Source organism: Vigna unguiculata, chromosome 8, assembly GCF_037176805.1.
Source record: "Vigna unguiculata cultivar grain cowpea cultivar isolate G323 ecotype 2 chromosome 8, ASM3717680v1, whole genome shotgun sequence".
NCBI lineage: Eukaryota > Viridiplantae > Streptophyta > Magnoliopsida > Fabales > Fabaceae > Vigna > Vigna unguiculata.
In genome coordinates this window covers 29848962-29873167 of record NC_140799.1, presented here as the reverse complement: position 1 = coordinate 29873167, position 24206 = coordinate 29848962, and the positions used below count along the sequence as shown (strand labels likewise).

The following is a 24206-nucleotide window of genomic DNA, read 5'->3' as shown; positions in this document are numbered from 1 at the left end:
GCGTTGAATTAACACAAATACAATCCTTGATTTGCCTACCTTGAATGAAGCCATCTTGATTGACAGACATGACTTGACTAGAATCTGACATAACAAATCTTGAAAATGATTTTGAAACAAAAACTAGCCACATCAATTGGTTGAGAATATTTAATTTGATATGCATATGTTACATTTGAAATGAGAGAAATCTGATGAGAAAAGAGAGGTGCAACAATTGAAACAATTCATTTAACCCGTGCTAATATACACACGGGTGTGCTAAGTTATCAAGTAGGACCAAAGTATACACACAACAATTAATGAACAAATTTAATCTCATGTTTGTCAGATAGCATATCACAACCGGTGACTGTTGTGAGCCTTGTAGTAATAGCCATTCATAATTTAATGGTTCTCTATATTCTCATCCGAGGAAATGAAAATCATGCCAGCACAACTTTAAAGTAATTTAATTTGCACTAAAAATCATGCTTGTAATCATAACTTCACCTTTAAAAAAATCCTAAAATCCTAATTTAAAGCACAACTTCTACATTCAAAAAATGTTAAAATTAAGTTTCCCCGCATGATTTATATATTAAAAAACAAAACTAAAATCTTGTTTCAAAGAACAAATTTATTACTAAAATAAAAAAAAACAAAAAACGAAAGGATTAAAGTTCTACTTAAAAGCACAACTAACCATTTACCTTTTTTTTTTTACAAAAGGTTACCAGATAAGTTGATTCCAAATAAAGTTGCACCATTTTAGTGCTTTGGCTGTATTTTAACACTAATTTCCATCCCTGATATACATAAACCAAAAAGTGTACTAACTTCCAATTTGACATATTAATCAACAAAGATAAATTATGCCTCGCATTAAACGTAATTATTAAATGAAAATTGTTTCTCACAACAAAACATTACAACAAGGACTTTCAACAAGAAAAGAATTTAAAAATTGTATAGCATGGCATAAAAGTTAATTAAGAATTTTTCCTATTTAGAAGTGTAACTAATTAACTATCATCATGTAATCTCTTGTTTTTCTATATGGAAACATCAATTTTAAGAAACAAAAAAACAAATGTTAAACGATAATATATGAAATTGGAGTTCATCCCATGTAAAATCCGATTAGAGAGAAAAAACTATTGTAGAACCTTACAAGCATCATCACCAATAATGTCCCAACAAGCATGATAGAATTATATCTATATCCATCAAGACTTGTTGCTTTATCACCATTTAGAGCAAAAGAAACATGCCTAATTTCCTCATGATCAAGACACTTAATTAGACTATTATTTTCATCATCAGAAAGGAGAGTATGAATGCATTTAGCAATCAAATAATGCATTTATTGACTTAAATTTGATCCGCCTTTAGAATACAAGTTCTTATAGAAATGTATAATATGATCCTCAATCTGTTTAGAATCCTCCAAAATTTCACCATCTGTAATTAATTTAGTAATACCCAGCAACATGATTTCTCTTCTTAACAAAAGAGTGAAAAAAATGTGTTTCTATCACCAGTTTTAAACCAAATGATCGTGGGAGGAATCTTAATTTAAGATTTGTAATCAATGTATAAAATCTTAAATAAGAGAATGAGAAAAATATTACCTTATGGAAGCTCTGTCAAACTCCAAGGCACTTTTCTTAGCAATTGAAACAACTAGTTTGGAGTATGCTAACTTCTTGTGAGATAACTCGAACAAACATAGAGAGGAATTAATAAGATTAAAACCTAACTAATGAGCATAGTTCTCAGAATATGCCCCCAATAACCCATGATCAAAGTTATCGAAGAAATCAAAGAGAAAACCCTAATCGTACAGTTGGTCACTCAAACCAAAAAGAGGCAAGAGTAAATTCAGAAAGGCAAGAATAATTTGATGGATGTCATACCAAAAACAGAGAATGAACGGTTACAGGACCCAATCGAACCTTTCTCCTTTCGAACGATGGATCTGGTCCTCCTCAATTTAATCTTAATAGTCAAAACTATCATCACATTGGTAGTTTATTGCCAGAAAAAAGGTTGCAGTTCAAAGTTTACACAACTTTATACTTATGACACGGAAAATGAGGCAGCAAATAGAGTTAGTCTCACTTTCGATATGTATTAGTCAAACAAAATAAGTCATTCCTTTTTTCTTAGATACAAAACTTGTTTTTTGAATAAATTATGTAATGCTTATTGCAGGTCAAACTTAAATGACTCAACATTTGATCGATCATTGATAAGATATTTAACTAAAATGGTTGATAAACATAATGTTCTAACTCAATCATTTAGAAAAGTAAGAGAATTTATAATCAAAGATGCAAAATCTGATTTTGGGTGCGCATTATTTTTAGACATCAATTCAAAGATCCTAGAGTATACAATACTTCATCATCGGATGAAATTGCAACATTAATAGTTGGTGATTTCAATAACATGGTTGTAGGAAGAGACATGATTGTTAAGAATGTTTGCGGTTAGTTAACAAGAATACATGAGACACATATGTAAGACCCATAGAATTTAATTAATTAAATAATTAATTAATTAATAAATGCAGGTAGGAAAAGCCTTTATGACATTAAATTCTAATTTGTATGATGTGGAAAAGTACTAGCTTAAGTGATTGGGAGTACTTAATCGTGTGAGAGGACTTGGGTTCGAGTCCTATATATGCCAATTGTGTGTTATTAATTTGTTATTAGTTTTAAATATATGATGATCATGTGGTGGAATGATATAATCCTTGAATTATATTAGTTACCAAGAAACATGAATTGGCATGGTGGTTTAGCATTGATTTGGCAATGGCATGGTGGTGGGTTCAAACCTTGTAGAACCTGAATTATACTTTATTGTTGTGTAATTTAGTTTTGGCTTGAATATGAAAAGTTGAGGGAAACCCTAGTTGAATGGCAGCCTAGAGGTGGCTGAAAAACAGTCTATAATACAACCATGAATGGTAATAAACACCCACATTAAACCATTTTCGTTTTTATGCCATTAACCCATATTAAGGCACCATTAAAAGGTAAAATTTAGGTTAGGAGAAAGGTTTTGCAAGGCTGCCATTGAGGTGAGAGAACAGAGCATGAAAATTAGAGAGTAGTGAGGATTAAGGAAAGCTTTAGGGGCTGAATTGAGAAGAACCAAGGAGGGTCTTTGGTGATCAAGGGAGAACTTTTCAAGTGTCAAGGTTTAGCAAAGGAAACCAGGTTAGGGGAGTTGAACATCGTTCTATCTGTAATTTTACGCGTAATTGTATGATAATAGCATGTATATGTTGGTTTTTTTTTCTGTTTGCATTGAAATATGCGTTTCTAGAAATTTTCCAGAAACCGCCTGGCGGGCTATTCATAGCCGCCAGGTGACACATTGAAATTGGCTTGTTTTTGGGTTCCTGATGAGCATGTGGCCGCCAGGTGATGCATGGCAGTGTACCCAGATTTGGGTTTTTGGATGAAGGGCTTGGCAGGATTGGTTGAACCGCTAGGCGACGTGGGTCTGTGGCTCGATTTTTGCTAATCTGTGTGTTTTGACATGATTTTGTTCGGAGGGAAAGTAAGGGTTGGGTCTTAAGAGATGATCTGACGTTGTATTTCTTTGATTGTTAGTGTAATTGATGGTGGAATTTGATGGAACATTGTACATGAGCTTTAGGGTTTGGAATGGTTGAGGTCTGATTTTACGGGACCAATTGGGGTTGGAATTCTAACCTGATTTGGGAAGGGTTGTGTGCGGGAAATACACTAGTTGAGGGTAGGTGAAACCGCATTAAGACTGAAAGAATTGAGCAGGAGGAAGATTAACTAGATGGTCTGTTGGAGATCACGCAAGGAGGGGAAAATTTTGGATTTTTCCAGAATTTCTTATGCATCGCCTGGCGGCACGAGGCCTGCCACCAGGCGCCGTCTCAAAGACAACCACTTTTGGAAAGACTGCAAATTTTTTGATGGGTCTGCGATTTTGGGATGGTCAGGTTCTTGTTGAGTGTGGAGTTACAAATGGTATTTGGACACAACCCCTGGTGATGGTGGTGCAAATAAGAAGTAGGAAATTACTCCATTACGTTTGATGCGATAAAGTGGTAGATGCTGGAAAACATGGGAAGGTAATTAGTATAATAAGTATGAAAATTATAAGTAACTAGTTGGACAACACAAGGAATGCACTGTGTTAGTATATGAGAAGTAGGAATTCTTATGAGTAATTCTAAGTGATTGGAGGGAATCCACTTAAAATTGTAAGTATTGTAATGGAACAATATCGTGAAGTAAATCTGACCATGGGGATTGGGGGGTGATATCAGTAGTGGTTCACTTTATTGGTAAGTGGTGTTCATATCAGTTTTAGAGTATATGTGGTTGGGTTGAGAATGGGTGATACCAAGAATGACTAATAATGTCCTGAACTTAGAAACTAATGATGTGGGAATTGTGTTAGTGATTGTAAGTTGTAAGCACTCTAGGAGTCCAAAGGATATGGCCATGAACTGGTTGGGTGAACCTGTGAGTGAGGACATGAGAAAGGAAAACTGAACTTAAACCAGAACTATCGTTGCGCGAATACTGTCATGGCACCTAGCGGCAATAGGTGAGCCGCCAGGCGGTAGAGGTCATTCAAAGGGGACTTGCACGTATGGCGCCTGACGGTAGTGAGCGTTCCGCCAGGCAAAGTCTACAAGGTCAAAGGGCTCTGGAACGAGTGCGCCTAGCGGTGAGGTTGGATTCGCCAGCGGTGTTTGCAACGTTGGGAGATTCTGAGGCGCTTGGCGCCTGGCAGTACGCGTCCCCCGTCAGGCCGTCTGGAAGCTGGCAGCGCCTAGCAGTACATGTCCCCCGCCAAGCGATTTTGGTGCTGCAGCCTTGAGTTGTTGGATCCTACATGCATGATCTACAAGGCTTTTGATGATGATGCAAAGGTGGGATTGCTGGTGTTCCTTGAGTTGAGCTCGGAACGTATCCCTCGAGTTGAGCTCGGGATAGCGGATGAACACGAGAAACTCTTGAGTTAAGCTCGGGTTGGCGAGTGTTGTCTGTGTGAGTTTGCTAGTTGTGGCCAGTACAGATAGGTCCAGATAGATTGCCCTCCTCGGTAAATAGCTAACGAGTTTGGTAGTCTTGGGACGTTACGAACTATGTACGCATTTGGGAACTCTACCTGGCGTTACGGTGTATGATCCGTAGCAATGGTCCCCGCACGTGCTCTATCGGTTGTGGCCAATAGGTATGGCAGTAAGTCACCTCGGGGTAATCACTAAAAAAGGTAGAACACTATTGACCTGGTTGTGGCCAGGTGATAGAGAACTAAAGGAGGGATTTTAATTGGGGTGTTTGCATGAAATATATAAGTGACTTATATATATATATATATATATATATATATATATATATATATATATATATATATATATATATATATATATATATTATGTATATGAATATAATTGTATGTTGATTTTGTTAAGCTCACCATATTTGCTTGTGTTTGGCGATGATCGTGTGTGCGGTACATGTGAGCAGATGATGTTGATGTAGGTGGTGCTGGTGAGGCTTAGCCACGGAGCGGGGAAAAGCTTGGGAGTTTATATATTTTCATGTTTTATGATTTTGGCATAAGTCGTAAACTTTTATGAGATATTTTTGGATTATCCCACTTTTATAATTATGGATTTTGGTTTTATCATTGGAATTTATAAAAGTTTAAATTTCCCATGTTTGGGAAATGAGGTATTATTAAATGAAAACTGTTTATTTTATTTTAATTATTATTAAAATCCGTAATATCCTGACGGGATGTTACAACATACATGTTTCATTCCATTGCAATATCCTTTAATGTTTTCATATTGAGAGGATGATTATAAAGAAGATATTCCTTTTAGAGAGTTGCATAAATTCAATGAAAGTTGTAAAAGAATCCACATTTCTTTAAGAGGGTTCATTGCTTTTAGAATTCAAGAAAGAGAAATTGAGTTTGGTAACATACCGAATTCATGTAGGTTATTCTAGCAATTTCTAGTTGATTCTTACAATATGATTAAGGCTTAGGCTATTCCAACAATTTCTAGTTGATTTTTACAATATGATTAAGGCTTAGAGACGGTATTTCATAAGATCTAATCAAAATCTTATTAGTTCGGATATTTTGAATGACTTACAAAATGCAATGGATAGAGGAGGAAAATGGGCTTTAAGGTTTACGGCCACATCACATGCCAACTTAAGGAGTAAAATTGTAGTCAAATTTTAGGAGTCAGATAAATCATTATCCATAGTGGTTATGGTTTTAGTAGGGAAAAAAGGAAAATCAATAGAGTAAGAAGTTACATACCTTGAAATCAAACTATGATCGGAAAACACTCCTCCCACCGTTTAGTAGAAAGACCACATTTCTTTAAGAAGAAGAAGATCAAAAGAGAGTTAAAAATTATATCGATAATTGTGTGAAATTTAAAAACAAAAAGTGTACCTCAAATTTGTAAGAAAATAGAATGAAGAAAATGACAACAAACTTGAAATTTAGAAACTAGCGAGAAAAAACAGTAGAAGAAAGGGAGAAAGAAGCATTAAAAAATCACATACCACGAAATCGCTGTGTAGTAGGGAGTAAACAATCAATTTCATATTTGTTTGATTATTTGAAATCACAAACAAATTTGAAAGTCACCGTGTGCAGCATGGAGTAATAAGAAATTGACAAAAAGTGATGAAAATAAGGGTTATAAGAAGTTGAAAATTAAAAAAAAAAAAAAACAAATTTGAAATGACTTAAGAGAAAATAAAAGAGAAAACGAGGAGAACAAAGGCTTATGAGAACTAACTTACAGATGGCTTACACATGAGAATGCCTTCCACCAAGAGGTGCTTGCGAAAACAAAAGATGACTTTTAAGGATAAGCAAAGATGACGAAGATGATTTTTGCAAGTGCAAAATTTTTTACAAAGAAGTGCGAAATTGACATGCTGGTCTAACTTACAATTAACAATAAAAATAACAACATTCAAGTTTAAAATAGATATACCGTCAACTGACTACAAATATTACATTTATTTTTTTAATTCAAATGTATAGTTATCTTGGGTTGGGACAACCGTCTCTATATATCTATAACAATATATAAAGAGAATTTTCTCTTTTGTGTTCACATTTCAAAATACCAATTTTATCTTTTAAAATATAATTATTTATTAAATTTTTAAAAATCGACCATTATTTTTATAAAATTTTTTATTTATTTATCAACAATTATTCTCTCATCTTTTCTTATATATTTCACTTTAATAAATATAATTTTATTTTATATATTAACTTAATAATATTATATTATCATCATCTATTAATATAATATCATGCATATTTAAAAAATTCGTACCGTCGCGACACATGAAAACCTAAACTTTCTAATGAACAATGGACTTAATTTTTTGATCAGAGTACACAAAAGTAAACAACAAAATAACTTTATACTAATTTACTTAAAAGGTTTCATTAATAAAAAATATTTACAGATGAATATAATAACAAATATCATATCACAATTGGTTGTGGTTTGTTAAAATTGTAAAATAGAACATTTTATTAATTTAGAGTTGTTCAGGGCTTCATATCATTCGATCTTTTATCAAAAGGTTATTTAAACTAAAGAAAAAAAAACAAATTGATTTAATATAAATTTAAACTAAATAACTAACATTTTATCATTTGATTTCGATTGATTTTTTTTCTTTTTATAAATGATTTTTGCAATTTTTTTATAAATTATTAAACATTTTCTAATAAAAAATTATGAAACACACACACACATATATATATATATATATATATTATTTTTTTAATAATATCTTTATATATTCAAATAATTCGATAATCACATATTTATAAATAAATTACATAATGTTACTATTAAAAATTATAATATAAATTCGATATCATATGTTAATAAATTTAAATGTATTGTAAATATGCATAATTAATTTATTTATAATCAATCAATAGTTCTAAATATATAATATAATGATTAAATAGGAAAAATGACACAGTTCATTTAATAATTTTCAATCCAAAATCTAAATTAAACTTTCAGTTGAGTAAATAAATAGACTTAAAAAAAAATATAAAAAAAATGATTACAATCAGCTCATGAATTTTTTCGGATCGATTATCCTCTACTCTTTTATTGACTATATTTTAAGTTAATCTCAATTATTTTTTCCTAGAAATAAAAATTTAAAATGTAAAATACAAGTGTGAATGTAATGTACTCTCCATATGATTTTACTACATTGTTGGTTTGGTTTGGAGAGGTCAAAGATTTGAGGATTGGGTCACATACCAGATGGTCCAATGAGTGCAGATTTCTCTGGATAACGCGTATCGTGTCACCTTCTTCACTCCACATAACTTCAAAGCTTCCATTTTTCTGGTTTTGCATAACTTTCCAAAGCTTTCATTTTTCTGGTTTTGCATCTCTCTCTCTTTCTCTAGAGACACCAAAGAAGATAGTTGTGGTGGCAGCAATGGGTGTCTCCTTCCTCTCAACTTGCCCTTCTCTGCTTTCACTCGTTGCTAATGATACACCACCCTCCACCAGATACCACCCTCGTTCAGTAAGTTTTCTCTTTGCTCTACCAGTGTCTTTCAACACACAATGCAGTTGCAGTTATTGGTTTCCCAAGTTCATGGATGCTGTTAAGCGGCATTGTTCATGAATTATGAGAAATGGTTTGAAATTTTGCATTGAGATGACAAAGAAAACCTCAATTATTTTTAACTTCAACTCATTCCTACTTATTGTATGTCAGTTATAACCGTTGTTTGCTTATGTTTTTAATGTGGTCTCAGGTTTCCGTTTGTTGTAATAAAACCATAAGCAATGTTGCTGGTGAAGAGCCGTTCCATTGGAGAAGGAGAGAAGTTCTTAAATGTGTTGGAGCAACCGTTGGCTTGGTAAGAATCATTTTACTGCAAGCTTTTTATAAATTCAGTTGTTCCCTGTTTCTTTTTTCAGTTTTATTTATTTTCTCTTAAGAGATCTAGAATTTTTAATGTGATGAATATGCTTTACTCATAGAAATTGAATCATTATTTGACAATGACGCAAGTAGGAAACTATTCAGTGCACGTTCTTAAAAAATGTAATATATCAATGCACGAGGATGTTTGTTTTGAACAAACAATAATTGGATTCATTTGAAATTTCGTTATGCTTGCATGTGTGAACTCTGTGGTATAAGCTATGATATCTGCATTTTATTCTCTGTTTTTTTTTTTTTTCTTTTTCCATATTTGAAGGTCTGTCAAGTTTTCTTTGGTTGATGATGATGGGCTTTAAGGTTTACGGCAACAACATTACCTAAAATGACTTAGGGTTGGACAAACTTTCTTTATTTAATTTGCCCCAACATCTATTATTTCTAATGGCTTAAAGATAAATAAACATTTTATCCATTTGAAAAATTCATACCCATTGTATTGATGGAAGACCTGAGAAGAAAGGGATAACAAAAAATTAACTATAAGGGTAATACTGTTAACTATAAGATAGCTTTAGCTTATATGGAGAACTAGTCACTTAATAACAAATTAATAAAATTCAGATGTCATTTCCATTTCTCTCTCATTTTTGGTTTGATTGGTTGTTTTTGGTTGTTGTTTGTCAAAATTTTCATTCTTGTTTTCTGACAGCAGGTATCTCATTGCAAAGATGAGCTACTTGCAATACATCGGTCTTAATCATTGGTGTTTTTCTCTCTGTTACCTCTGGTCCCCATGTGAGGCTTTTCCACTATCTAACAATAACTTAGTTGTCTTTGAATCATCTAGACTTAGCAATCATTTTGTCCATAACACTCTAACTTGAGCCTTGAGGTCACTCACAAATCAATTTCCCTAGCCCCAACTGATATGTAATAGAATGGAAAAAAAAAAAAAAATCCAAGAGTGCTTAGCAGGTTATTCTCTTCAGAAAGCTGAGTGCTGCTCTAGTGCTTCTGCAACACAATTTGAGATACTCTCTAAATAAAGGAAACAATTTCATTTAACAATTCCAAGAGTGTTCAATGTTTATGATACATAGACCAACAAATCAAATATTATCCGAAAAAATAAAATCTAAAGGAGGACGAAATCCCTACATCTAAAAAAATCCTAATAAAAAATCCTTACATAATTGTTAACTAGCTAATAACCCAACCTACATCACACATGACTACACAAGAGATTAAGAAAGATCTAGTCTGGCTAGTTTTTATCCTGCTCAAAATCTGAACAAAGACATTCTTTTTTGCGGCTGTACAAAAACAACTTGACAAATGAAAGCCTGTTCTTTAATGAGATCTTCCAAAAGATGTCTTGTTGATCTGGCTGCCTCAATTTTTGCACTCTATTTGAACATTACAAGGTCTTTTGGAAGTGTTTGAGACATTTCACAAGGCTCTATAGACACATTTGGATTAACAAAAAAGGCTTACCAGATAGGGCGTTTTCAAGTGTCATATCTAAAGTGGTTTTGAAAAATTCAGCAACTTATCAGCACAAAATCATTAACTCTTGAGTAGATTTACATCTTAGCCATTCTCCTTTGCATTTTTTTTTTTTTTTGAAATGCAATCTTCTATAGATAAGTCCAGCAACTGCCTTTGAAAAGATCCTTGTTTCATTACATTTATTATGAAACAAAAACTTATATAGCTTGAATTCTCTTTAAGGATTTGTAGCTCAGGATTGCAGTAGCTCATATTGAACAAATGAACATCTCTTCTTCCCATAGTTTCCTCCAGCATTTCATCTTCTATTATTTAGAGATAATTTTCCATGATCTTAGACAACTAAGTCTCAGGACAAAAACTAGTTGATATTATCTAAAGCCATCAACTGCTATGTGTGTTTTTGGGTTCCGAGTTTTATGCTTGTCATCTTCATAAATAGTTCAAGTAGGAAGGCTGACATGCTGCACCATTAGATTTGCCTCCTGATTAACCCAAATTTTCTATGGTCAACACAACGGTGCTTCATATTTATTGCCTCATTTTGGCTTTGTTTTCATAAGCATCATTCTTTTGAGTACCCAATGCAAACACAACACCAGTTATTTACAGATATAGATGTTTACTGGAATAGACTTAATATATGTTCTTAGTGTATAAGATTGATGTGATGATGAGTTTCGGTCAGTTGTATCTGTTTTTAGGAAATAATTGGAAGCTCCGGATCACTAGTTGGAATGGCTAATGCAGCTGACTTGATAGAACGAAGACAGCGTTCTGAATTTCAGTGTAAGATCCTTGGACATTCATATGAATATTCTACATGTCAAATTCAACTGATCTCTCTTATCTGAGTTCTTCCTATTTTTACAGCTCAAGTTAAGGGCACACTTTTTAATGCCATAAAGGTATAGTATGCTGACTTACATTTAATTGTAAAAATTTGCCTGTTTGTAGACTGTACATTTATCAAACTCCTATTTCTTTTTGTCCAGAAAATAGAACTCCTTATATGGATATAGGTGTAATCTAATTTGACCTTGGACTGCTTTTCAGGGAAATCCTGATATTATTCCATCCTTACTTACACTGGCTCTAAATGATGCTTTGACTTATGATAAGGTGAGAAAAACACACAAGTCTATATGTATGCATGTTGCTTTCTTTCATTTAAAATGAGTATTGATTGGCGTATGCTTAAGTTTGTAGGCAACAAAATCGGGTGGTCCAAATGGCTCTATACGGTTCAGGTACTTCTTTTTGGGTTTAACATTTATGAAACTGTGCACTGTAACTAATAGAACCTAAAGATCTGTCTGGTTTGAGAAAATATTATATGTTCTCATTATAGGCTTTTACTTTGATTCCTGTTTTCTGGGATTTCAATGTGAAAAAGGGAAAACAGAAAAATGAAAATAAAAGCAATAAAGAAAAGTTATTTTCACTGTTTTCTATACAATTTTCTGAAAGTGAAAATAGAAATTTCTCAAACCAAACTACCCCTGAATTGTTAACAAATAACCGTAGGTGGATTCTTTAATTCTTTTTGTAGAATGGTTTCTCTACCAAGTAAGGTGCACTGAGCTTGTTGTTATTGTCTTAGTACTGCATCTATTACTCCTACTTTTTTTGTATGCATCAGAAATTTTCACTTAATTCTAGTTACTAATAATAATAATTTTTTTCTCCTCTTTATTTTTCTAATTCTGCCTGAAGCTCAGAAATAAGTAGACCAGAAAATACAGGGCTTTCTCCTGCCTTAAATTTGTTAGAGGAAGTAAAAAAGGAAATAGACTCGTATTCCAAAGGTGGACCCATTTCCTATGCAGATCTGATCAACTATGCAGGTAATACTTTTTATCACACCTAGTTGATTCGTAATAGTCATTAACAATACTTGGTTTACATGTATATTCTGTGTCTGTTAAATTTGACCATTTGATTTAAAGTTATCTGTGATTCTGGTGGAAGAAGTTGTGGAGGATATTTCTAGTTCCCCTGACTTTACTGACCTAATTATTTACAGCACAAAGTGCTGTCAAGGCCACATTTTTAGCTTCTGCCATTCGCAAATGTGGTGGAAATGAGGAGAAAGGAAATATCCTGTACAATGCATACGGATCAAGTGGGCAGGTTGGCATATTCTTTACTTACAAACAAATTATAATGTGCTTAACATCATCTTTAAGGTGGCAATCCACAAGTGAAGATTTGTTCAATGATATGCTTAATAATAATGTCATTACTTATTCACAAATGTGTGCAATTTTTATTGTGGAACAGTGGGGTTTGTTTGATAGGCAATTTGGTAGGGCTGATGCTCAAGACCCGGATCCAGAGGGTAGAGTTCCAATATGGGAGAAAGCAAGTGTGCAAGAAATGAAAGACAAGTTTTCTGCTGTCGGATTTGGTCCTCGCCAGGTAATCCACATCTTTCATTGTTCTTTTTGCTAACTGAAATGTAGAAAGACATACAATCAAAGATGCATGTGCACAGAGGAGAGATTATGATCTTTGTTTCTGTGCTGCTGCTAACCAACAGATTTTCCAGTTTCCTCTAGACATTGTGAAATGCCTTCTGCTTGCACTAGCTTTAGTCCTTTTCAAATTTTGTCTAGTTATCCTTGCAAGTTAGAACTTCTTGCTTGTTCCCACCTTTCATTGAACACTTTATACATTCATTATAATGTTAAATATGTTTTTAGTTCCTTAGTTTTGACTTAAAATTGGAATCCGTTCCTATCCGAAACTTTGATACATTTTAGCCCTAAAATTTTAAAGTTGAATGAAAATAGTTCTTTTAATTCAATTACGTCAAATTCTTTTGACGTCTCAAACGTGTATCATGCTAACACTTGAGCTGTTTACACTGTTTGATGCGTTCTCACTTCAATGTCAGCTGGAAAACATAGTTTTATTGTAATCGGACTGAAAGAATTATATCCATTCATTTTTAAAGTTTGAAGAATGTATCAATGTTTCAGACAAAGACAACTTCTAATTTTGCATTAAAGTTCAAGAACTAAAAATATATTTAACCCTCGTTATGTTTCTACTTCTTTATTATGTTTTTTCATACAACATAGCAACACACTTTGGAATGTCAAAATGTAGACCAGAGGGTAAAAGTAAATTGAGAAAAATAATCATGAAAAGGCATAAATCCTATAATGTTCCTCGTACGATAAAGTTGAAGTTGATAGTACTAATTAACTTCCTTCTGTGTTTGACCAGCTGGCTGTTTTGTCTGCATTCTTGGGTCCTGATCAGAATGCTACTGAAACTTTACTGGCGAGTGATCCTGATGTTGCTCCATGGGTTCAGAAATACCAGAGGAGCCGTGAAACGGTCTCTCAGACAGATTATGAGGTGAGTTCATCTATGAATAGCTCTATCCATGGACAGCAATGAAGTTTCTGAAGCTCTTTTGTTTAGTTTGAAGAACACTTGTTGTTTTCTTTGGTTTCTTTACTTTTTCTTTTGTTTTCAGGTTGATTTGATAACTACTTTCACAAAACTTAGTACCTTGGGCCAACAAATCAACTATGAGGCATATACATATCCTCGCCAAAAGATCGACATTACCAAACTCAAATTGTAAAACGTATAATTTTACCATGTAATCTTTTTCCCCAGGACAAACCTTGAACTTCAAGTTTTGACTTGCTTCTATTCTCTTGTTACTGGAAACTTTGGCTTCCATCTAAATTATTCATGCACATGAAGTGAGAGAAGTGTTCAAGAATCGATCAAATCGTCCCAAATCGCTAAATTGATTAGAAAAACCAAAAGGAGGGGAAAAAAACTAGGAACGAAAATGGTATTGAAAAAATTGATTTGGTATGTTTTTGGGTTTTCTTGTTAAAACTTTATTTAAACTGCAAATATAAATGTTAACCTTATCATTAACATAAATTTTTACTTTTCTCTTTTTACCTTTTCTCCGATCTCTTGGGAAAATCTTAGGATATACATTATTTTCTCGTATTTTCTTAAAAGTCTAATCTCAAATGAAACTGTGAATACTGTATTACATTTGTTTTGTTTTTATTTATAATTAGGAAGTACATCGTTATTTTTTTATGTTTTAAAGTTCTGTAGAGAAACTCATAAAAATATACCACAAATACAGAATGATTATCTTTATGGGAAAAAAATACCCTTTAAGGAGCCTTACGAGTATTTTTCATAAATTTATGCTATGCATCACGGTCATAATATGAATATTTTATTAAAAGTATATTGCATAGACAAAAATTACCTATGATGAAAAAAATTAAGAAATATACATAGATAGAAAGAAGTAAACCAATGCAACACTGGTATAAAGTTAAAGCTTAATAATCAAATTTTTCAATATATTAAATTTGCTTACAACCTACAAAAGGCCTTTAAAACTTATTAGAGCTATTTAAAAATCCTTGTTTTGGAAGATTTAACATTAACTTTCTTCGGCATATCTCAACCAAGTTTCCTAGTAGTTTGAATTGTCTCATTATTCTCTTCAGAATTAGAGTATTTCCTCTCATCAAGCATGTTAACTCATTAAGAAGCTACTTTCAATTTCTCAAGAAAAAGAGTTTCCTTAGAAGTCAAAAAATGAAGAACTTCCTTAGAATAAGAATGAGGTGATTCTAAATATTGTAAACTATGCAAATATCGACACTGAGAATAACATCATCCAAACAATACATATCAGCCAAAGAATCAGAATCCATTAGCACACCACAACCATTAGAAACAATTCAAAACATCTATATCTATATTCTTAACAATATAAGATGAATGCACAACACAAATACTATCATAATTTGGCTCAGGCCGAGCAACAATATTCAGCATAGACTCCCCAATAGAATCCACTACACCATAGGCTCAACCATAAGTTCACCATAGACTCCACAATAGGCTCCAAAAAAGACTCCACAACAATCAATAAATTTTAAAACTGAATCTAGAAAACTCTTATTTCCATCTTGGACCAACCATTTAGGATGATAAAATTGTTGTATTTGACAAATATTTCAATGACTCTGAAATTGGTTTTAATCACGTCGATTAATAATCTCAATAATTAAAAATGTACTAAAAAATTTTAAAAAAGTATTATAATTTTATAACACTTAAAAATATTATTTTATAGTCATCATAGTGAATGAATATTTCGTAACAACTTCCAAAAGTTAAATTTAAATTGAATATTATATTGTCGGCTAATACTTTAGGTTAAAATACCTTTTTGTCCCAATTTTCGTCAAGTTTTTTCAAATAAATCCTAATTTTGGTTGTGTTCAAATAGGTCCAAATTTTCGTCAATTTTGTTCAATTGGGTCCTTTTTTGCTAATACCGTTTAAATCATTAACGACCATGAACAGTGACTGACTGTCACATGTCACTTCGTGGTTTTTTTTATTTTTTTATATATTTTTTTAATTTTTTTAAAAAAATTTTAAATGTACACGTGTCAACCTAGGAGTATGTCACGTGTCACTTCGTGGTTTTTTTGAATTTTTTTAAATTTTTTTAAAATGTTCACGTGTCAACCCAGTAGCGTGCCACGTGTCAAAGTCAATGTTCTAAATTCAATTTGGTCCCTATATTTGTTATTTTTGTTCAATTAGGTCCCAATTTTTATTAACATTAACCAATTTGGTCCCTCTCCAAATTAAAACCAAATTTAATTTTTATATTAAAATTCTCATTTTTTATTAAATATTTTTATATAATATATTAAAATTCACATCATTATAACTTTGATACAAAAATTAAATTTGGTCACATCTTCAACACGGACCAAATTGATTAATGTTAACAAAAATTGAAACCTAATTGAACAAAAATAACAAATATAGGGACCAAATTGAATATAGAATATTGACTTTGACACGTGACATACTGGATTGACACGTGGACATTTTAAAAGAATTCAAAAAAAATTCAAAAAACCACAAAGTGACACGTGGCACACTCCTGGTTTGACACGTGTACATTTAAAAAAAATTAAAAATTTTAAAAAAATTCAAAAAAAAAATTCAAAAAAACCACGAAATGACACGTGGCAGTCACTGTTCATGACCGTTAATGATTTAAACGGTGTTAGCAAAAAAGGACCCAATTGAACAAAATTGACGAAAATTGAGACCTATTTGAACACAACAAAAATTATGACTTATTTGAAAAAATTTAACGAAAATTGGAACAAAAAAATATTTTAACCAAAGATTTAAGAATAAATACTTGATTAAGTATAATAAATATTGATATATTTTGTTTTTATAATGATAAGAAAAATAAATAAAAAAGAAAATCATGTAATTATGGGTGATTTTATTTGAATTGTTAATGAGTGAAGTAATTGGATATATTTTTTCTATGTAGTAATTGTCATCTTGAGTGTTTATATATATATATATATATATATATATATATATATATATATATATATATATATATATATATATATATATATATATATATATATATATATATATATATATATATATATATATATCACATCTCATTCCTTATATATCAAAATAGATTTAATTTTGAGAGCAAGACTCAGAATGAGGTTCGGTTGAAGAAAAAATTAATTTTTTCAAATATAAGTTATTCCAGCTAGTTGATCGTAATCCACCAAAAACTCTTTATCAGGATTTTTTATTATAATAATTTATTACTTTTAATTATATAAATTAATAATTTTCTCTTAAAAAATAAAATTTTATTCAATAATACCTAAATAGTTTAAATGTTTTATTTATTTGATTGTCTATATGTGAAAATTGACACTCTAATTCTCAATGACTATCTTTAAAATAACATTACACTACTAATAAAAATAAAAATAAAATTCTTGCATTTTAGTTATACTCTAATAAATTTATAAAATAAATTAAAAAATAAATTCTTGAACCAACACACGTAATGCCCCAACGTATAATAAATCAAATCAAATTACATAATAAATCAAGGGTTAAATATGTTTTTGGTCCTTCAAATTTCAGTAAATTTTGGAATTAGTCCCTCATCAAAACTTTATACCAATTTAGTCCTTCATCTTTCAAAATGCGTGAATTTAGTCCTTTAAACCAAATTTTGTTAATTTTATCTATTGTTTCAAGCACATTTCATGATAGTATTTAAGTTAACATTTAAGCAAAAATGTATCAAATAGTGTAAATAATTTAAATACTATCATAAAATGCGCTTGAAACATCAAATAAACTTAACAAAATTTGGTTTAAATGACTAAATTCACACATTTTGAAGAAATGAAGAACTAAATTGGTCAAAAGTTTTGATGAGGGACTAATTTCAAATTTCGCTGAAACTTGAGAGACCAAAAACATATTTAACCCATAAATCAAATCAAATTACATCTGACTAACCGCTAACAAAAAGTGAGCTGGATTAGACGACCTTATTTTTAACTCCACTGGTGATGAACTCATCCATGTCCGCTATATTGGTCAGCAGGGAAAGAGTAAAGAGAAATGAACAATTAAAATGCGAAAGCAATTCCCCCTCTAACGTTGCAAAACCTGATATTTCTTGTTCTATTGGGCAAACTATTCATCACTCCCTTTCCCTACCTTTTCTCTCAAATATATTTTTCTCATGATTGTTACAACTGAGAAAAATGTCAAAATAAACGTTTTTTTTTTTCATAGAAGGGGATGAAATTGTTTACTTCAATAGAAGGGGATGAAATTGATCGAAGACTACAGTACTGATAATCCAATTAAAATTGTAAAATTTATCTCTGGACATTTCTCCAGGAGCTCTTCCTGAAAATAGTATAACTCGAGCTTAGTTCAAACATGCATACAAAATTTCTTATTAATTCCCCAAATGTATGGGAGTTTATGTCTAACAATTTCAAATATACTGCACAACGAATTGAGCAGCCATTTCAATATGCACCCCCTACAGCGGGCCTGGGAATGTTCCATTCTCCCTTTGTTCATTCCATCTGTCAACCTGATGCATAGACAAAGTTATGAACACAGGTTGTTAGCACACATCCACAATTTCAAGATTAGCAGTAGCAGGAAAAAATAAACTACTAAACAGTTTTTGTTAAATGTCTAAGCAAACCATTAGTAAAAAAGAAAAGAAATGAAAAAGAAATCAAACTTTTATGTGTATTTGACCGGGGGGCAACTGCTATTGAAAATAAAAATACTAAATATTACCCATGATAACTTTGAACTGAGACCAAGTAACTCTTAGGTTATAAATGTGAAACTTGGAGTATGTGATAAAATATATATTCATCAGAATGTGACATTTCCATGTTTATTAAAATCATTTAAAAAGTATTCCTGCGTATTGTGATCCATAGGGAAGTTGTAACTTCCACTTTTATCATTTTCTTTTACATTTCAATTCCCATGAGCAGATTGGGAAATAATGTCTGGGAATATCAGAAGTTGTCTTCTACACATGTAGCTTCCATTTTTACTTAAATTATTTTAGATTTTGACTACAGGATAGTCAAACTCGACAGCATATAAGAGGATCAGAAAAGGGATGCCAAATCGTAATCATAACTCAGACGCATAAGAATTACGATTACACAAAATTAAAATCATAAACATGTGCACGCCTTAAAAATAATATAGATGATAAAAGTAACTCAAGTCTTATGTAGTAAGATCTAAATCACAATTAAAATTTGGTCATATGATCTTTATCGAATTGAAGGAAAGACACGGTGAGCAAAACGGCAGAAGAACAAAAGAGAGCAGAAGCAAAGCGAGAGCATAATAGTAGAGTTATTGGAACATAGAGCAAGGCACTGTAAAGGCAGCCTCAGCGATGAGGATCGTGAGTGTTGCAATGCCAACAACGATGAAGCTAGCGGCAAAGGGGAGTTGCGTGGGTGCTTTTATGGTTGTCCACAATTGCAGTGATGGTTGTTCTATACCAGCGATAACATCAAGGTCAACATCAACAAGTGCTCGCGTCGTCATGTAAGTCTCCTTTGTTTTTGATTTCCAAACATATGGGAACCCTAGCGGAACAAAAGGGTCATGCAACACAAGTGTTGGGCTTTATTTTTGAGTTGGATTGGGTCATGTTTTATCTAACAAATGGGTCATCAAACCCTAGCTGGGAATAATCAACGTGGCACACAATCCCTTGATTCAAGGAGCAACAAGATGTCACTATAATTTGCACCTTCTTGCCCAAACCGGCATCCGTGTTAGCTCACAGCCTCCTTTGTACTTGTGGGATAGTGCAAGTTTACAAGTTTATTCGCAATCTCAATAACATTGAATATAATACAATTTATTTAAACAAACACTCCATCGAGGTTGGCCCTAGTCAATTTTGCTTATATGGGATGGTTAAAGATCCGATTATGTGGTACGGGCCAACAAAACTATCTTGTGATTCTTTCGTGGCTCGGTTCACCCTGGGCCGTTTTCTGCAAACCAAATGCGAGACTGGCCATCTCATATTGCCATCCCTACTACAAAGTGAGGTCAACTATATGGACAAAATGATGACATGATGTTTTTCCCACCATCTTTAGCTATAGGGTTATCTAGCATGTGATTAGTCCCCTTATTAGAGCCAGAATAGGTCTTCGCAAATGCCGGAACCACCTAAGTAAAGATTTTAATGTATTTCGTACACTACACTTTTCAACACATTCATTCTCTCTCCTATCTTGTCAAGGATTTCCACTCATCCGAAGCACACTCATCTACACTACATTTTATTCTCTTGTCATTGCTTTACATCAAGTGTGACTTTTCTATTCAAGGAGACGCTAATCATGGTAAACAACAAAATTGATTCTAATCATTTTCAAAAAATGAAGATCTTCATATGAAGAACATTAGCAGGTAACTAAAGCATGGTTTATTGAGAAGGAATACTGTACATCTCCAAGTTCTCAGAATGAACTCAAAAGGTTAAGAAGCCAGAAGAATTAAAGGGATGAAGGAATAATAACGTATTAAAGATTGCAGAGAGATGAGATGAGCAGACAGAAATCAATTTAACATCTAGAAATTAAAACTGAGGGGCAAAGAATCATGCATCTATCAATACACAGGAACATTAACCACATCTTAAGAACTCCCTCTAATCTCTCTATACAAAGAAACAAGGAAGTCTTCCACTCTATAAAGCATCCTTACATATTTAATAACTAAGTTATTATTTTAGTCATTTTTCATAGATATCAACTTCATCTTTCAATACTTTTTTCAATTTAGCATTCAGTAAAAAACTTGAGAATTGCACGGAAAACAAAAGTGATGCTAAATTGTAGAATACAAGACGAAATTCTTTATAAAAAATTATATTACTAGTAAAATTGTAACCACATTTCCATGCAAAAACAATATTATAAGACCATAAACAGATAGAAATTTTATGTTAATGAAAGGATATGTCAGGAAATAAATCTCGTTGGACCAAAAAACCCTAGCACTTTGCAGATAATAAACAATGTTCAATGGTAAAATACATACCCATTCACCAGGGCAAAGAGATCGATAATACTTAGCAAACTTGTCACATTCTGATGCACCTTCACCCTTTGCAGCTACACATCTGCACAAGAATTTGGTATATTAAAATAAAGTAACAGCAGTGTTTGTGAAACGTGAACAATGAGCTCAGTAGAAATAAAAGCCAACCATATATAACTCACCGATGATATTCAATGTATCGGGTAAAGCAATGCCTGGTTTGATTTGTAGTTGGGAAACGGAAATCTGCTGGAGCAGTTTCAAGCTGGAAAATAATAGCACAAATATTAAAACATTGAAGGAGTGCCAACCTTGCTTATCACGAACTTGTGTACCAGTTCTATAAAAGTGATTCAAGTAAATGTCACCTTGATTTCAGGGGTCTCTTCAGCAGCCTCTTCATTGCCCGAGTTATCCTCAACATTTCCACTACTTTGCCCTTCAGTGCTTTCTTCAGCAGGAGGAGGGCTTACTTCACTGCTCTCCTGAGCCACTGCAGGGGCAACAGGAGTTGTTTCTTCCACAATTTTCTCAACAACAGCTTCCACAGAAGCAGCCTCCTGTGGGCTTTCAACTTCTTTCACTTCAACAGGTTTTTCAACTACAGCTGTTTTCTCCTGCTTGTCACTCACGTGATATTCCTGCAAGTCAATAAAACATGTCACTTCCTTATCTAACACTATGAAAACAAAAAACCAACCATCAGAGTGTAAAAGAATGCAGATTGGACGCATAAAAAATGTAAATTGAGGGAAAAGATCATCACTACCAAACGGGAAAGTTAGAAGCTGGCAAAACATCTTACCTCGGCAATTCTACGGAGGTTTTAATGTTCATGACATGGAATTCACATACCCGATTTATACAACAACAATTAATGCTAGTAATTTCATTGTTTAGTCATATGCTAAAGGAGTAAGCATACATACATACATACATACGTATAACTTGCGAAAGCCCCAATGTCTTAATGTCGCTTGTGTCAATTACTTTTGTCATTATAATTATACAAGCCATACAAAATAAGAAAAATTGAAGTCAAACGGAATGCAAGATTAATGCCAACTTGGTTGATTCAAATCCCAATTGCTGCATATAAAACTCATTCCAACTGTACTTCTGTTTGGGCTTCTTTTTTATTCAAAATCATTCTGCGTAGAATTAATTTTGATAGAATTGAAATCTGCTCTTTCTCCGTTGAGAAGACTGATTCAGTATGTAGACACCCACTGAGCATATCTATAATAACAGTCCAAAAGTGATTTTACATTATCATCCAAAAAAAAACGAGTCCTTCTAAACTCATTTTAAAAATTCCCAAACATAAATGAATATTTTAAACATCAATTGTCCCAATATAACACCAATTCTACCAAAACCAAAAACAGTAGACCCAGGAATAACGTTATTCCGCCAACATAGAGACTTAACTCGGTGCCCATGATATAGATCAGGCTTACAATTATGAGTAGATATAACAGTTAGAAAATGTAAGGGATTGTGTCAAGCTCAATTTTTTTTATTTTTAATAACATACACTAGAAAGCACTTTAAAAAACACTACCACCAAAGAGAAAAAAAAAAAAAAAAACGCAGCTGAAACCTAATCTAGATTTAGCTCAAGGAACTCCAGATTGTGAGATAACGAAATCAAGGTCTGATTTTTAAATTCAATGGTTAATAAGATTAGATGAGCTCCAGCGAAAAGGAAGATTCTGGAAGCGGAAGTGAAAAGGGGAGAGAGATTAAAGAGAGATGAAGGAAGGATACCTCGGCGAGAGATTGAGATTTGTCGGCAGCAGTTTCCGCCATTGATGGTCACGAGGCGGCTACAACACAAGAGAGAATTCGAGTGTTGTAGGTCAAAACTCGGAAAGCTTAAACAGATTGAGATCTTCTTCGTGTTCGTGTCTCTATTGCGTTATTTGTTGAAAGTTTTATGGTTAAAATAATCGGAAGAGTCAGGAAAAAGGAAATATTAATTAAAAAACAATTATGATAAACAGTTATACTGTAATATAAAGATAAAAAAGTAAAATTGTATGAATTATTACATGTTTATTATATTTTGAAATTGTAAACAGTTATGCTAAATATACATGGACTTTTTTTTAATTTCTTATATTTCATGTTATTTATTTGTTTAAATTATTATAAGTAAAAAATATATTAATAAGTGTGATAGGAGAAAGTAAGAAAAGAAAAACAAAAAATGGTCAAAAGAGATTTCTCTTGTGAGCATCAAAAGATATCAAATAAGAAATGAAAAAGTCATATGTGGAATAAAAATGTTCCAATAATAACACATAGCAAATTAATAGCAAAACTAACATAAGTTGTAATTGAGATGATGTAGGCAAAATTTAAGCGGATCAATATTAACTTTTCCTTAACAATGTAATTCATCTCAATGTATTTAGTTATTTCATGAAAGATCTAATTAAAAACAATTTATCCTGGATATTGATCTTCACAATATAATAAAGTTGGACGAATAAATGAAACATGAAAATCTTTAAGTAGAAATGTTGGTCATTGAACCTCACTTGCATTGAAGCTCACTTGCAGCAATTCGTTGGGTATGATACTCTACCTTTTAATGATCTAATTCACATCTATTTTGAATCTAAATAATTGGATTAGATTTTTATACAAATTCATTTTTTCAAAAAAAGTAGATTGAATTTTTTTAAAATTCAGATCCAAATATTTGGATAAGTTTAAATCCAAATTCAAATATTTGGATCAAGTTCAAAATCCAAAATTCATTTTTCATAAAATAAATTTAAATTAAATTTTCCAAAACTTGTGTCCATAAGGTCGACACCATAAAATTTTGCAGATTTTTTGTCGGGGCCAACGAGGCCAATATTCAACATGGGACGGATTCGGCTGACTTTCGATCGGGGCTGACAGAATTTTGGTCGAGCTTGACTTGGTCGAATTCGGCCAAATTTTGGCTGGGGTCGACTCGACCAAATTTGAATGAATTTTGGTCAGGGATGACGTGACCAAATTTGGGCCAGGACCGATTTTGCCTCATACGACCAAATTTTGGTCAGAGCCAACTTGGCCAAATATCCACATTTGGGCTAGGGCCTGATTAGTCAAATTTCGGTTAGAGTTGACTCCACTAAATTCGTCGGTTGGGACCGACTCGGCTGAGTATGACCAATTTTCGATCACAACTGAATACAGTCAAATTTTGTTCGGGACTTACTCGACCGA

At 32.4% G+C, this 24206-nt stretch overlaps 2 protein-coding genes across 2 annotated transcripts; one reads left to right on the top strand and one right to left on the bottom strand.

The window, feature by feature from the left end:
• The first annotated feature begins 8383 nt into the window (after positions 1–8383).
• Positions 8384–14231, top strand: TL29 (ascorbate peroxidase 4). The gene is made up of 11 exons (XM_028083367.2): positions 8384–8606; positions 8842–8946; positions 11189–11273; positions 11358–11392; positions 11541–11606; positions 11694–11734; positions 12201–12331; positions 12511–12617; positions 12768–12905; positions 13719–13853; positions 13975–14231. The coding sequence occupies exons 1-11, from the start codon at positions 8517–8519 to the stop codon at positions 14083–14085; spliced, it is 1044 nt and encodes a 347-aa protein (XP_027939168.2). The 5' UTR covers positions 8384–8516; the 3' UTR covers positions 14086–14231.
• A 3967-nt stretch (positions 14232–18198) lies between these two features.
• Positions 18199–22934, bottom strand: LOC114195513 (uncharacterized). Its single transcript, XM_028086012.2, has 5 exons — positions 22749–22934; positions 21347–21619; positions 21161–21243; positions 20979–21060; positions 18199–18468 (listed from the first exon to the last, which is right to left on the bottom strand). Exons 1-5 carry the CDS (start codon positions 22788–22790, stop codon positions 18415–18417), a joined length of 534 nt encoding a protein of 177 aa, XP_027941813.1. The 5' UTR covers positions 22791–22934; the 3' UTR covers positions 18199–18414.
• Between the last annotated feature and the right edge of the window lie 1272 nt (positions 22935–24206).